The sequence below is a fragment of the Scatophagus argus genome, chromosome 22, assembly GCF_020382885.2.
Source record: "Scatophagus argus isolate fScaArg1 chromosome 22, fScaArg1.pri, whole genome shotgun sequence".
Taxonomy (NCBI): domain Eukaryota; kingdom Metazoa; phylum Chordata; class Actinopteri; family Scatophagidae; genus Scatophagus; species Scatophagus argus.
The window spans coordinates 11985020-12001060 of NC_058514.1; the positions used below are offsets into that span (position 1 = coordinate 11985020).

The 16041-nt window shown below is 40.5% G+C and overlaps 1 protein-coding gene across 1 annotated transcript in view; it reads right to left on the minus strand.

Annotated features, from left to right (window-relative positions):
* The window catches only part of LOC124053377 (copine-8), a 79796-nt gene that overhangs the window by 17952 nt on the left and 45803 nt on the right, over window positions 1–16041 (minus strand). The window contains exons 7-13 of the mRNA XM_046378468.1: window positions 14064–14127; window positions 13391–13494; window positions 12595–12699; window positions 10078–10119; window positions 8953–9028; window positions 6580–6633; window positions 6275–6336 (exon numbers count right to left, since the gene is read on the minus strand). Of these exons, the coding sequence (XP_046234424.1) occupies window positions 6275–6336; window positions 6580–6633; window positions 8953–9028; window positions 10078–10119; window positions 12595–12699; window positions 13391–13494; window positions 14064–14127 (507 nt within the window). The remainder of the gene's footprint in view (window positions 1–6274; window positions 6337–6579; window positions 6634–8952; window positions 9029–10077; window positions 10120–12594; window positions 12700–13390; window positions 13495–14063; window positions 14128–16041) is intronic.

Here is a 16041-nt window from a genome sequence, read left to right on the forward strand (position 1 = left end):
AATGGAGGTGTGGGTTTCTGGATATCATAATACTGGCTGTTACAAATTACAATACAAATTATGAATCAGAAAATAAAAACAATTCTTTTTTTTTTTCTTTTAAAAAAAGTACAGAAAGGCATCAAATGAAAGATCAAAGTGGACTTCAACTAGTGTGATTATGGGAGTTTATAAAGCAAAGCTGGGCACTTCAGGTACCACAGTTTTTTCTGTGGCTGTCAGGTGGCAAGCTGCACTCACACAACTTAAAACACTCTTCCCAAACAAACTGGGCACAATGCAGGAATACTAAAACAAAGTATGGCAACAAAACTAGTCCTTATAACACCAATGCAGGCCTCCAGCACTGACTAAATAAATACACAATATCATGCTTTTTTTTGTTTTATCTAAGAATTGCACATCCCTGTACTGAACACACACAAACAGACACAAAATCACCTGAGCAGCAAAGTGAGATCTGCAGCAAAGCATTGCTGCAGAACGACAGAAAGGCAGCAAAACGTTCTGTTGGGAATGATAAGGAATTTTCAGAGGCAGTGGTCTTAACCACAACATCACATGGCTGGGCTTCAGCAGAGGGAGGTGAGATGTGAGCTTAGCCCGCCTTAAAAACCAAACCTTATCGTTCTGCGTCCTGAAGGTACAGGGGATCTTCTTCAACCCTGTGTCATGATGTTGGTTTTTTTTCATTGGCTGGCTCTTAAATGGCTTCAATCCGACTCTTGGAACGTTTCCCTAAAGCTTTGGCTCGAGCAGCGTATATTTAATATGTTAATGGCTGCACACTAGCTACACTAAACTTCGCTTGGCCAGACTGAAAATGCTTGAACAGCTCACGACACAGTCACTCACATCTGAGTTATACCATCTTAATCCTTAACTCTGGCATTCTGGTCTGTTGTGCTAACCTCAGTAAAGGGTTTCAGTAAGGAGTCACACCCTTTATCAGAACCCCTGAGTAATGGCTGGATAGGAGCCTAGCTTTAATTGCATACTTGAGATGCCTATTCACTTTTACTTTCCCTACTATTCACTACACGGTCGACTTCCTGGTGTCTCTTTCTCTGTATTTTATACAGCATTCCCATGTCTGTTTCTCAGTGTGTGTTGGTATTTTATATAATCCTTTGTTTAAACAAGTAGTCTCACTTTTCAAGAGACACCCGTGTACATAAAATACAGTTCCATTACAAATTCCATAAACAGACGCACAAATAATTCACTGACACATGTCACAGGCGGTCACATTTAAACAAAGCACTTACAAGTGTGACTGCAAATACATGAAGTACACCCTTTTAAAATGTTCAAATGAGATAAAAGGCCACATTTTCTTTTGGAAACATGATTTTATTTCTAAATGAAAATCCAACTTTGATCCTCAGTTTGACTGATATATGAGTGATTCAAGTATTTATAAGTATCAAGTATTTGCAACATTTCTTTAGCATGTTTCTGAGTGTTTGGACTTACCGTACTGTATGTGACCATGACAACACCTTTCAGACAATGCCGACTTCATCTGGATAAGAGCCTCTGGGTTTCGGAAACAACACATGACGTATGACCGCGTCAAAATGAAATGTTTGCGCGTAGTGTGGGCAACCCTCTGTGTGTAGTACAATATATAATAATGTGTTTGGGGTGAAGGGGGAATGCCACTTTACCAGCTGGTTTTCTGACAGTCACTGATCTTCCCCCACTGTTAGGGACTACAGTGACTCAGCTGGGAACCAATATGACAAAATGCCGTGCAGCAGGGGGTGGACTGATGAGGAGGTCGCGCACTACATTCAAATAAGCTTTTCTGCACACCAAACAGGCTGGATGCTAATGTCTCTCTTAAATTTTCAAAGCATCTCAAATCTAAACTATGAAAGGATGATCTCTTCCATGTCTCCAGTAACACGCTCAAGGCAACTTTCACTTCTGAAGGGGCGGAGACATGATGAACACCATTTAACCCTTAAAAAATATTTAGAAAATGTTTTGAGGTGGAAAATATATTCAAATGTGTCTATATATGTATGTATGTGAATATGCATCTTTGTAGAAGGACAGCAACACGGAGCAGAGCCAAGACTAAAGCCACAAGCAGACGTGCTGCTGAAGCCATAACGCTCCTAATAATGTTTCTATTTTTGTCAAATACACCACCCTCGAATTCACCACGACACACACTGCATGGGTGTTAGCTGCTGTGATAGTGGGCCAGTCAAAGTCACATTAAATTGAAGGAAGCTTGCAGTTATTGGCTACTCACTAACTTACAGTTTTTATTCAGAAAGTCAAGGAAAATCATACTTTCATCAAAGGACTCAGGACTAGTTGTCAAATCATTTTCCATTTTAACAATTACTGATATCAGCATTTGTAAAATAATACTGAAAGACCACATTATAGTCTTGACAGCGAGTCTGAACAGGGCTGTGTACCCTGTATGGGAAGTGTATGTCTTAAAAGTGAAAATGTTTCAAAATGTTCACGAGAACACTCCTTTCCTCTTGTATCCAAGTACCAGAGGGAAACATGCATGAATGCACTGAGTGGCCTAAAAACGCCATCATAGGTTGTGCGATGTGACCTCTCCTGATGATATGAAAACAGATGTTGCTGGTTGGACAGTTTCCATCTGGCTAGTGGAGAGGAGAGGAGAGGAGAGGAGAGGAGAGGAGAGGAGAAGAGAGGAGAGAAGAGGAGAGGAGAGGAACAGCTCATACCTGCATTAAGATGAATTAGCCTAAATGTTGATATTGTTTGTTAAGCTTAAGCAAATAAAATGTCTGGATTCTTTAGAAAGATTTGAATTTTTTCTTGCTTCCCTGCTCCTCTCCTAATGATATCCTCTCAGAAGGATTTTAATACAAGCAGAGTTCCCTTCTGCTTCTATTCTGGTTTCAATACTCAATTCACAAACCAAAACAAGGGGAAACAATATCTGTCACTATGAGTGACAGGACTGCCTTCAAAGACCAAACTCAAAATGAAAGATATAGCCAGCAATTCTTCATTTTTATCATCGTGCTCATGAATAGAGGCCTCTTTGTTCAAATCCATGGGTGGCACTAATGCTTTATCACAGTCAGTGAAAAGAAGAGGAGCAGCAATGCTTTGAACTGAGATGGAGGATTCTCCAATCAGTCATTTATGCTAATTCTGCCAGCAGATCATGCTCCTAATTAGGTCCAAATGAACAATTAGCTGATTGGGTTGAAGCTGCAAAAAGAGCTGTCAATCAGAAGAGAAGAGAGCAGTGGGGAGGAGAGAAGGAGGGAGGAGAGCAGCGAAGAGATACCAGAATAGATAGAACGAGATGACTGACAAACTGACAAAATACCTGTGTAGACCGAGAAAAACAAGGGATTTCTGGGAAATGCACATGTAAGAAAGTACAGGCGTGTGTGTGTGTGTGTGTTTGCACGTGCACACATGGGTGTGAGTGCAAGCATTAGCGTGCCTGCGCACAAGTACACAGCCTGCCCATTATGCAATTGGAGTAGGTGCAACTGGACCATTACAGTCCATTTCGATCTCAAACAGTGAGACAGCACTTGGCACTTCATTTAGCCACACAAGCAAGTCACAGCAGCTGGCTCACACTCCAAAAACACATCCAAAAAAAGAAAAGGAAAAAAAAAAAAAAAAAAACAAGAAAAAGGGCCTCTCTCTGAGAGTTTCAAAGTGCTCTCTGATTGACAGCGCTGCTGAGAACGTGCTCTGTGCAGTAGGGAGACTCCATTAGCAGCGATACAGCGAGGAAACATATGGTAGGACACGTGGTGAAAATACACACACTGCATTTCAAAGCCAGCTCTCTCACATGCTGTCATTCTAACTGCAACCTGATCACGCTTGGCACATGACTATATACAGTACATATACATATATACACACACACAAACAAGAAAGCTTTCCTGTCGTGCTCTGTTCTGCCTCATTTCCATCTTCTTAACCATGCACAGCTCCGGCAGCTACGGCATACACAAATTGCTTGTGAATCAATACTATAATGATTTGCGATCTTAGTCAAAAGGCATTTTTGTGGATCAAAAACAACAACCTGTCAGAAAATCATTGTCTTTCACTTTCAATTTTTCAAAGGGATACGAGTTCAGCAGGGTTTTTATTTACCAAAATTGCTCTTTTTACATAGTTCTTAATGTTTGCTGTTATGCTGAATGAACATCAATAACAGAATAACAATGGCAGTCACGTATATGAGTCACACAGTTATCTTTCTGTATGTTTGGCAGAATCAGAGCAACAGTTTTTAGCAATGCAGAAACACATCTGTATTGCATTCTGACAATTACTTAGTTTGTCTGATAAACATTTTAGAAGATATCACACTTTTCCTTTCATAAGTTACAGTCTGTCATAGACAGACATGCTCCACTGAGTACTTCTAACAGCTGTTAACTTTGTCTGCTGTTTGGGGGTGGACAGACAGCGTAAAGTAACATTTTACTGACGAGCCTTTTTGCTAATGCTGAAACTGATGCCGTGAAATGAAGGAGAGTCGACCCAAATGAAAAGCTGCAGGCTGTAAAACCAAAACAATGAGCGTCAAGAAGCTATAAACTTCTGCAATGTCAAGGGAAAACGCAAAATCCGCTGAGTTCTGTGGGTTCCTCGCTAAGAGATACAACAGCAGTGAAAGTGTATGAACCTGTTAGGACGGCCGTGTAGCAGGTGAACTTAAAAGCAAGCGGCTTGAGACAGAGGTTAGGTGCAGACCAACCAGGTGTTTATTTCACCCATAAAGAAGACATAACAGCAGAATAATGGACAAACACTTTGGACCACAGGCAGCATGTGGTTCTGATAGCTGCCCTCCTACTAAATACTGGCAGCCTTTTATAGTCTGCCTCTGGTTAAGACCTCAGCCACTACCAAACATAGGGGAATATACCCCTCCCCTAACATCAAACACCACAACAATATCCAATAACAGATTAAAATACATGGTAGAAACCTGGAAAGAAAACATACAACACACTGTCACCCCCTCCCCTATTAACTATATGGTATCTCCCAGAACCTTAAATTGGCATTCAGTTTTCCCAGGACTCTTTTAGCCTGAACACCCTAGGAACGAGACAACAGATGAGTGACCTCCAACACAATACTGCACAATTAAGCCACACATTTAAGGCATCACTGTAGAAGTAGTAATATTACTAAGGCCACATGTTTAATTAGCCACACTAAGTTTGCCTTGTCTCCTAGGGCTTAGGGCTCAATTTTACCCCAACTGGGAAGCACCTATCACATCGCTAAAACAAGCATTTTTAATACATACGATTACAATAAAACATTTCATTCTTCCATTTCCCGTCTCATTTTTTCCACATTTGGTCTAATACCACAAAATGAGAAGAAATGCTAGGAACATTAGTAAAGAAGAGGACCTTCATTACAGATCTGTAGACAGAAGAAGACAGAAGACAGTCCAGCAGTGCAAAGGTTGGTGTCTTGGATAATCCTCTCATTGGCTCAAGCAATTTCTGGCCAGCTTTACACCCTCCTACTCTGAGCTGTGTGTTACCTCTTTTAATTTGAATTCTTCCTGAAATAAGCACTACCAAGAGAGTTTTTCTTTCTCAAAATCGAGCAAAAACTTTACTTTCTAAAAATTTTTTTAAATGCCAGCTGACTTTCCCTAAGGAGTTAGAAACACAGCTACAAGGGCAGCACGAACAGAGAAATACAAGGACTAAAATGGAGTTTTTCCCCAAAGTTGTGCGCCCACACACACACACACTTTCTCTCTCTTGACAGTCTCCCCCTCTGTGAGTCTAATGAAGGCAAAGTGTGTAGGCGAGGATTTGCGCCATGCCTGGTTGCACACGGTCAACCCTCCCGCGCAACATGCGTGCACAAGCATTCATACACAGACACGCATACGAGGACACACGATGGCACATGGCATGGCCAAGTGCCGAAACACAATGCACGATTACGCACAAGGGCACAGACACACAGGCACACTTCAGAGTCTGATCTCTGTGTACTTGACTTCAGGTCGGCCCATCTGTCAGTCTCTCTCTCTCCACCTTTCACTATCCTTCTCTCACATGCAAATGCACACTTTTCCATCTGATTCATCCACACTGAGGGATCATTATCTTTGGCATATTGCAGACACGGAGTCATGATGGGGTTGTTATCGAGACAAGGGGCAGGCACACTCAGCATGTCACTTCTCATTAAAGGACTACAAACCCCATCTCTCAGTGTGCCTTCAGTGAATGAGTGGTCACCGACTTACCCTCCTTTGATGTAGTCCAGGAAGGTGACTTCAATGTCCACCAGGAATGACAGCAGCGTTACCTGCAAGTGACAGGGCCACAGTCAGCTTCTTTTCAGTGATAATGACTTTCAAGCTCTAACAGGAAAAATGCAGCTTATCATTCTCTCTGACACAGTAAATACAACAACAGCTTCAATTACAAAATGAACCTCTATGCCCTATGAAACCGGCACACATCTGGATCTGCTGTACGTTTATATTACATGTCAAATCTACCCCATGCAAGTCTGTGCATCAAGGAAAATAATAAAGCATGCCCTCACCGTTCCAGAGTTAAGGTATTTTTTCTTCTTCCCTTTCTTCTTTGGATTTACCACCTAAAAAAGAGATTCTCTCTTATTATTTCAGCGTCTTTTCATTAATTTATTCATTTGAACAGGAGTATCATTAAACCTACAAAAAAGACAAAATTGATCCTTTCAAGCTGGCAAACATCTTTGCAAACAACTGCCTATTTATACATCCAACAGAGCAACATTAGCATTTCTGCTAATCTTGCTCTTACTTCCTGAAAGAAACATTTTTGACCAAGTGCACTTCCATCGACACACACGTGTTGAGTGCTGGTAATATGGCAGAATGGAATTAGTCTCTTTCAGTGTGCATGGCAACATTGGAGAGATTTCTTTATGTATTTCCTTCATATAAACAAAGAGAACCTCATAAGGGTTATTTTTACTTTACAAGCTTTGCTCACTCAAGCTATTTGCCAAACATTTACAGAAGGCTACGTTTACAGAAAACCAGGATCACAAAAGTGGAATCTGATTCACATTCAGTGAAATCCAAACAATGGCCAACCCTGAGCCTGAAATATTTGTGTGGTGGGTGAATCACAAACAGTACAGTTTGTACACCTTCCCCAGTATATCCCCTAATGCTCCCCACAGTACATGTAGAGGAGCAGCTGGGTGGTGTGACTCCATAAATATGTAACAGGACACAAAGTGAGTGCACACCTTGATAAATTAAGATTCAAGTGAGTTGTTTTGTGAAAAGATTGGAAAAGATATACTTTTTTTCAGCCGTGGGCCTCAATTCATTTCGTCTCTTGCGCTGCAAACCGAACTCATTAAAACATACAATTGCTCCTGTGGTGTGGGGACCAGCGAGAAACAGACCTGAAACTCCTCTTGAATCTCAAACACTGAGCAAATCTGAGCTTTTACATCAGAGCTTTATGGTCTAATTAAACTGGGCCAAGGTTAAACACAAAGATAGGACCTCAGGGAAACAACATACAAATGTGTGGATTTATGCATTTCTCCTCGGTTCACATTGCCATTGCTACACACAAGGACAGGTTCGCCTTTGGAGGTGAAGTGCAATGATTGAAATGTGGGTGCAACACAAACAACACACACACACACACACACACATAAACTGAGGGTCTTTAGCAATGCAAGGTCAACCTCTCCATAAGTACTTGAGGGAAAGTCAGGGTCAAGGAACAGGCCAGAAATCACAAAATGACTTTGTGTGTGTGTGTGTGTGTGTCTGCTGGATCTGTTTGTTAAATATGTCCCTCTGTGCATGTTTGTGCACGTGCATTTTTGAGCACTATTAGGCAAACAGCAGCTGTTTTAAATGACAGTCCCTTGTGCTCTTCTTTCTGTGTGGTAACCCATTAATCAAGAAGTGTTGACTCTTCCTGGAAGAAGATCAGTCAGTGATCCGTCATAACTATCAGCGTGTGTGTGTGTGTGTGTGTATGAAAGTTAGGGCGGAGTAAAGATGCTCAGTGAGATCAAAAAAGGCCCTGTGTATCTTCTTCTTCAAGACTAGCAATTTTCTCCATACAAGTTGCACTGCTCAGTTTGGGCAGTTCACCCAAATCACAAAGAAATATATTCTCCAACTTGCCCCTACTTATATAGAGACCTACACATCTTGGTTTTGCTGCTTAGCCAAGATATGTGCCTCCACCCAAAACAAAAAAAAGGTGTTAAGATTTCTAAAAATTCAGGTTGCAGGCACACAGTATCTACTGCGATGTAGATGGGAGTGAACAATCAGCATCATCGTAACAGGATGAAACTGTGCAAATGAAAATACGAGAGGATGTTTAACTAAACTAAGTGATGAGGTCTATCAAAAATGGAAGGTTCCACATCATGATGGAGGATGACAATCACCAAAACTGCCCAATCAATGAGTTACCTGTCAGTCTGTTTCTGTTTACTCTTCTTGGTTCTTTTGTATTTTGTAAATGTCAGTGTGAAAAGGAACCAGACCAGATCTAAAATACAATAATGTATCATTTTTTTCCTGCTTGTCTGGAACAAATGAACTGAACTACAGGTGTGAAAACACCCTGAAAGGCTATTTTTACAGTTCACCTCCTCTACCGCTGTCTCAAGCGAAGTAACAGTATGGGAATTTGCAACATATGTTTTATTTTTCCTGCCAGACAAGACAGAGAGATTTTAAACAATAAAACAACTGACTTGAAATGGCAGTTCAGTTTTACTATAATTTAAAAAAGGTCCCAGATGAAAACAAGCGGATTAGTAGTCCAGTTCTTATATGAGTGACATGCTGACCTGACACACCAGTCTGAAAAGGAGAATCATTGCTGAATTAAACACAATGGCACATATGTTGGTGTATGCTCACACAGATACACACAAACTCACCTCATAGACATTGAACTGGCTCTGCCCTCTGGACAGTTCTCTGTAGCTGGTGCTGAACTCTCCAATAAAGTCATGGCTTGGTGAGGGATGCGAGGAAGACAAAGAGCAAGAGCATGAAGGGAATATATCAGAAAATAGTGGTGTCATTATTTAGGTCTTGTCATGTGTTTTCTAAGTAAGTAAAGTACTTTCTGTCCAAAAAAACAAAACAAAACAAAAAAGACAATTTAGGTTACTTAAAGTGAGAGCAACCACGCTGAGGTTTGAAACGTGAGAGGAGAAGACACCAAACATCTTCATGCACATGGGCAATACAACAAGTCGACCCTAAAGCTCCGTTCAACCAAAGAGCTTGTTAAAAACTGTTTCTCAGACCCGGTGAAAGACACCAAAGTGTCCCTGTGTTTCCCTCTGTCAGACTGAGAGAGTGACCCTGACTAGATTAGAAAGTATTAAGGACAGAACTATAACTCTGACAAATGTCACTCCTCTTTCATGCTGTCTGACTGTCAGCAGCCAGAATCCAGACTTATCATTAAGCAGTCAATCTGTGACGACGCTGCATCCATCTTCCTCACCTACTGGAAACATAGACTAGTGTTAATTAAGCGTGACTTGGATTAGATTAGCCGTACACAGGAAGCCAGCGTGCTGAATGTTAATGTAATCAAGATCAGAAGTAATAAGGATAATGCATTTATCAGTGTTTACAAGAGGTTATCAATTCCACATCAGAATCCTATCTGTACAACAACCTCGTCACAATCCTCTAACAAAACTCAATCTGCTTTTACAAACAGAACAGGTTGAGAAACACAGTGTCGGCCTACCAATCAAGCTGTCATCTAGCCCATTGTGTTATAAAAATTATTTTCTTCAAACTAATTAAGCAGACCAAAATGAAGACATGCAAAGGGAGTTGTCTCAGCCTTAGTTAGTTTAAAGAATTCAGACAAGAAATGTATTTGTTATTTATCATTAAAAATGATCTTGTGCAGCCTCGTTGAAATTCACAAAACAAAATCTGTCCAAGCATGTATCTGGATTAATTAAAAAAAAAAAAAAAAAAAGAGTCTGTGCTGGACTGCCAGAAGTATTATGACAAATTTTATTATGATGAATTACCTGCCATCTCTGTCCCAGTCGTACACTTCCACCTTGATAGTTCTGTTGGGAGATACACAAGATGAGGAACACATTAAAAATGCATTTAAAAACACATTTTTTAAAAAAGAAAGATTTGTTTTTCTTTCCTGAATAATGCGTTTTTCTTGAGCCATCGCAATGCTCGCTAGACATTTACAAGAAAAGAAAAAGCTCATTTTTTCTTTTCACCAGAGTATAACTGTAATATATAACTGTAATATAATTCAAAGTGCCATCTGATATACTTGTGAAATTATAAAACATACATAAGATGTTGTGTCTAACACTTCTTTTGTCACTGGTGTCATGAAGCCATTAGAAGAAGCAGATCTATTCTGTAGCTTATCTTTATTCCAACACACTGTCTGCCTGTCACTGTGTTTGCCTCCGGTAATATGCTCTCCTCATCTCCAAACATATCTACTTCTGCAACCCATTATAACTTACAAGGAAAGTGAAGGGAAAAAAAAAAACTCTGAATAGTCTGCAGGAGGCAGATATGCTACGCTATCACTCTATCTGCCAATATCTTGAACAGAAGGGACATTTCTCTCTGACAAAAGGAGGAGAGGCTTAAGGATAATAGAACAGAGAGCGAATTAAAACAGAGCATGCTGGAGAGAAAAAGGAGGAAGCAAGCAAGGAGAAGAGAAGATGGTGTGACCGACCCAAACCTGACAGGAAATAAATACGATCGCAGTGACAACATTATGTCGTTATTTGTGTTCTTTCAATCAATTAAGTGTGTCTTTCTGACAGTAGGAAATGAAGAAGGATCAAAGTTGGAGGGATCTCATAACGAGGCATTAACATTCCACAAATTTTGTATGACTTTCCTCTGAACTTGCACTGAGTGCTTTATAGCTTAGACAGCTCTCTGAAACAAGTGGCATCTAATTCAAAATCTCAGCCAAAGGTGCACTTTTCGACCGCCATCTTTCAATATGACACAAACATTACTGAGCCTCAGAGCTGCTTAGACAAGCTGATGCACATTAGAGGAGAGGAGGCGCTGTCGGTCAGGAGCAGGGAGGTGGCTGGCTGATAGTGACGGGACTCTCTGGGGATGAATGTGTCTCCTGGTTGGTGTAACACCCTCTTCTCAAGAGAAACCGTGATGTGCACAGCTGTCTGCATCAATGTGTGTGTGTGTGTGTGTGTGTGTGTGTGTGTGTGTATAGGTCTGTGTGTTTATGGGCGTGTGTCTTATTAAATCATTGTTATGACCCTTTTACCTACTCCAGCATGAAACATCCTGTCACTCTGAGCTTTGATGATGTGACAGGAAATTGACAATGATTTCACTCGTTAATCTCGCGGTCTCACTGCCCTGGCGTGTGTGTGTGTGTGCGTGTGTGTGCGTGTGTGTGCGTGTGAGAGAGAAAGAGAGACCATCAGAGCATGTATGAGCAAACAGGCACAGTTTTCTATTGTTTGCCAGCTTGAGCTCCTCCTTATCTCATCTCCCAGACTACAGAGAGGCCAGCTCAATGATTGAGAGCGTCTGTTTGTATGTGTGTGTACTGTACGGGTCGTCCACTGTGAGTTTCCTGAAGTCCCAGCTGATAAGGCACGGAGCGATTCAACTCCCCTAATAAGCTTATTGGACCAAACCTCAGATCAATGCTGCTCTCTGCTAGCTTCGCTAAAGTAAAACCTTATTGTCTGCTTCTTTGTGCCTTCTTCACGACACAGCTGCTATTGACACAGGAGATGGACACAAACAAATGACCGACATGAGACTGACACACTTTTACCTACTCCTTTGTTTTCTTACTCGTACTTCTCATGACATGTAAAGTGCACCCTGTATAGAAAGCTGGTTTTTAGCCCTGCAAAATAATTTAAATAGCTACCAGCACAGTTCAGTTAAGTTAAACAGAAGACATATTATATAAAGAACTATGTCATTTTGTATGAATTAAGAGAGAACGCAGACAAACTCTTTGGCTTTGGATTAATTGCTAATGTAACCTTTTCAGTCAGAGAACTCCAGGTCAGCTGAACTTACAGAATTCTGCATGCAATTCAAACAATTTATTTAGTGAGGAAGAGAAGAGTTCATCTTAAAAGCATTTTCTCAATAATTACTACCAAATTATGTCACTCTTTCCAAGAAACATGCTGGAAATTGTGAGGGGAAAACATGTGGCAAATTAATAACAAAACTAAGTTACTTAAAGGGAATAATTACCGTACGTGCATCAAAGAAATGTCAAGCAAACAAAACAAAACAAAAAAACTTTTCAAAATAAAACGGCTGTGGTCCAGTACTTCCTTTAATACTGCAGATATTTGGATTTCTCATACTTGAGATGTCATCTGTTGGAAGCTTTTTTTAGACAAACTTTTAGAACGTGAAAAGACATACTGACGTTTGTGTGGCATTTCTGTGTTTGATTAACCTTTCTGCATCAGACTTGCACACTGGGCTCTTCTGTACCATTTAAGCTGCCATAATATCTAGTGTCAAAGAACAAAAGTAATCAAATTCACCTGTCATAATCACCGTTGCAAAGAGCCCGAACAGGGATCTTAAAGGCCTGCCATACTGGGTTCAGTGTATTCTTCACTACCTCTGTCTTATGGCAGATGGTAAACCTGCAGAGAGAGAGACAAGGAGAGGCAGAAACAATGAAAAAGGGCAAAAAAAAAACAAAGGTGTGGGGAGAAAAACAGACATGGGAGTGGAGTTTAAGAAGAGAGAAAAAGAGTGATATTTAGAGAATACGTAACTGTTGAAAGAAATACATGACAGGCGATAAAATAGAGGAAAGAACTGAATAAGTGGAGGTGGAGTGCTGTGGAAGTTAGGCTACAGCCATGACACGAACATGCACACAAACTCAGACTGCAAAGAGATAAATTAGTTAGTCCCTTGGCTAGCAGCTGGACTTGGTATCTTCTGCCCTCACAGCACAAGGTCTTATCTGACTCGTCACACACTGCAGGATGGAATAACGAGACCATGGAGCTGGATCGAACACACACACTCTCACACACACATACACACTCGTACACAGCACTGCACTTGTTTAATACCTCCTGCTTGCACACACACACACACACACACACACACACACGCACAGACACACACATAGATTTGTGCACACATCATCCACACACAACACTTCCACATGTAATTCACACACATGCTTAAACAGGCAGCGTGGCTTTTGATCTGAGGCAAATCAATGAAACCAATTTCCCTCTGGATGCAGGGCAGGACAAAACCAAACATGAAAGGGGAGTAAGAATGATGGAGGTGGATTTAAGGCAAGGGGGAACTCACGTGCCGTCCTCATTGCTCCTGTGGAAGACGAGGAAGGGGTCGGATTTGCCGAAGAAATCCTTTTTGTCCAGCTTGTTCCCACAGAACTGCATCATCACCGATTCCTAACGAGCAGGGAAAGGAAAACAAGATGAAGGAAATCTTCTCAGTGAGACAAATGTCAAATCCACTTTTTAATACTACATTGCACATGCACATTTCAAATCAGAGGTTGTTTTGTGAAAGTTGGTGTACGATCATATCTACAGCCCTTATTATGAATGTGACTTTATTTGTAAACTGTATTGAGGCTGTATTTGTTGTATTGAGGCTGTTGAGGTGAAAAACTCAGTGAAATTCATTTTATTAAGAAATGCCAGTAAAGAAAAAAAACTATACAATTTTTACCAACCCACTGTGGTTAAAAAAAAAAAATACGCACATTGATGCATTGGGTTACATTTGAGATTCAACTTTTAAACCAGCTGCTTTCAAGTACTTTCTAAGTGTTTAAGTATTTAAGTTGGAATTCTGTTTTCCAAAGTTTAAAGAAATATTCCAACAGGTCAAAGGTACCCATTTGAGCCAAGTCTACAAACAGACTTCCTGCCACAACCAGAGGAGACAGAGACGGACAAACAAAATGGACGCAGAAAAGACAGAGACTTTTCAGGAAGTGTACATCCATCCTCACCCTGCAGTTGTTCAGCTCCTCGGCTTTCACAATAATGGTCCCACATTTCTTCCCTTGGATCCCTCTGTACACACAACACAACACACAACACAACAAAAGGTTAAGATTGTATTTGGCTTGACCACGTTGTTTGTTCTACATGAAACCTTCCTCCCACGTCTCCGCTGTTCCCCGAATTCAAGGTCAAGCAGAGACTGTGGAATAATCCAAAGACATATTTCCGAAATAAAACTACCCAGTATCAACAGCACAGCATGTCCACTGGCAGAGGAGTCAACATTAAGCATGTCTGTAACAAGGACAGCTTCAACACAAATCCCAGATGAGGTTAAGGCTGGATGGATACCTTCCCACACAGAATGTTTATTTACAAGGTCATAGCCTAAAAGCTAATGTTCGTTCCCAGGAAACCAACACAATCAGTCTTGTGACATTTATTAGGAATTGCGGTTGATTATACACCGGATGTTCTGGCCTCTGCTGTGCCTGTATGGACATCAAACTTGCAGGCTGCTGATGAGTTAGACAAGTTTAATTTAAGACTGGCTCAGTTTAATTTAAGACTGGCTCAGGACGAATCAGTGCAGAGAACTCACACTGAAACGTGAAGGCACATTATGAAGTACTGGAAATATTTATGGACACACTGCCGTTTAGACTGATCAGGACCAAACTTCATGGAAAGTTTTACTACTTCACGCTGCCACAGGACTTTTCAGTACACAAAAGGAGAACTGTCGAGGGTGAGGTGTGTTTGTGCCAATGTGTTTGGATGAGGATGTGTGTATGACTGGACCTTTCTCTTGCTGGTCAGGTAAGTGCACATGACGTGCATGAGTGTGGCCGAGTTCAGCATAGCTCTATGTTAATGGTGGTGTGTTTCCTTATTTATGTGGGTCATTACAGCTGTGGTGAAGGTGGGGACAGGATATGTGTGTGTGTGTGTGTGTGTGTGTGTGTGTGTGTGGGTGTGCCTATGTGTCAGCACTTTCTCTGAATAAACAGCACAGTCTTTAAGCCTCCTCCTCCCAGACACAGACACACACACACACGAGCACACACACCCTCAGACTTGACTAATTTTACTGTCTCAAACTGTAAATGTTGATTTTAGTCTGTTAGGAAGTAAAGTGCAATTTAGCTTCTGACATTCATTCAGCCATACAGACAAAAAAACAGAGCTGTAATCTTCCATTTCCCTCCATTTTCTTACTAGTAATTGAATGCATTTAAATCACCGTGAACAGATTTTAACCTATTAAAAACTCATCTTCCTACGCCTGACCCTAATGGGGTTTTGATTACCATCATTTATGAAACTGAACAAAACACTGGAGTAAGATCCGGTTTCAGATGATTACATTTCTAAAAATGTGATTTATACTTATGTTGTTCAGGTTTGCTAAAAAACAACAAAACAAAACAACAAAACAAAATAAACAAAAAACAACCAAATCTTAATTTTCTTTTTTTCACTTTTGGTAATGACAGAAATTTTCTTTAAACTTGTATTTATATTTGGGATGTAAACATAACATGTGATATGTGATATATTATCACCTTATAAACCTGATGTGGCTAATGTGTTAGCAAACACTGGCTTGAACAGACTTTCAAGCACAACCAATCACATATTGTCCTTTTTACTCCACTAAACTTATTTAATAACTTTTAGTGACTTGACTTTAGTTAATCGGCTGCTAGTTACTCGATCAGTAATTTGCTATGATTCATAACTGGTCTGTCCCAATGAAAGACTTTACCGAAACAGCACATTTCTGGGATGTAGAACCGTAACAATGAGATGAAAGATGTTAAAATGCTCTGTGGGCTAAAAGAGACCCCTTTCATACTACACAGTTAATCCATCACTGTCACTATAAAAACATTAATTAGCTTTAACATTTGAAAACTTTATTTATATTTTAAAAGCGATTGTAATGTTTGACTATTTTTTTTTAACCATGTGAAAAATTCA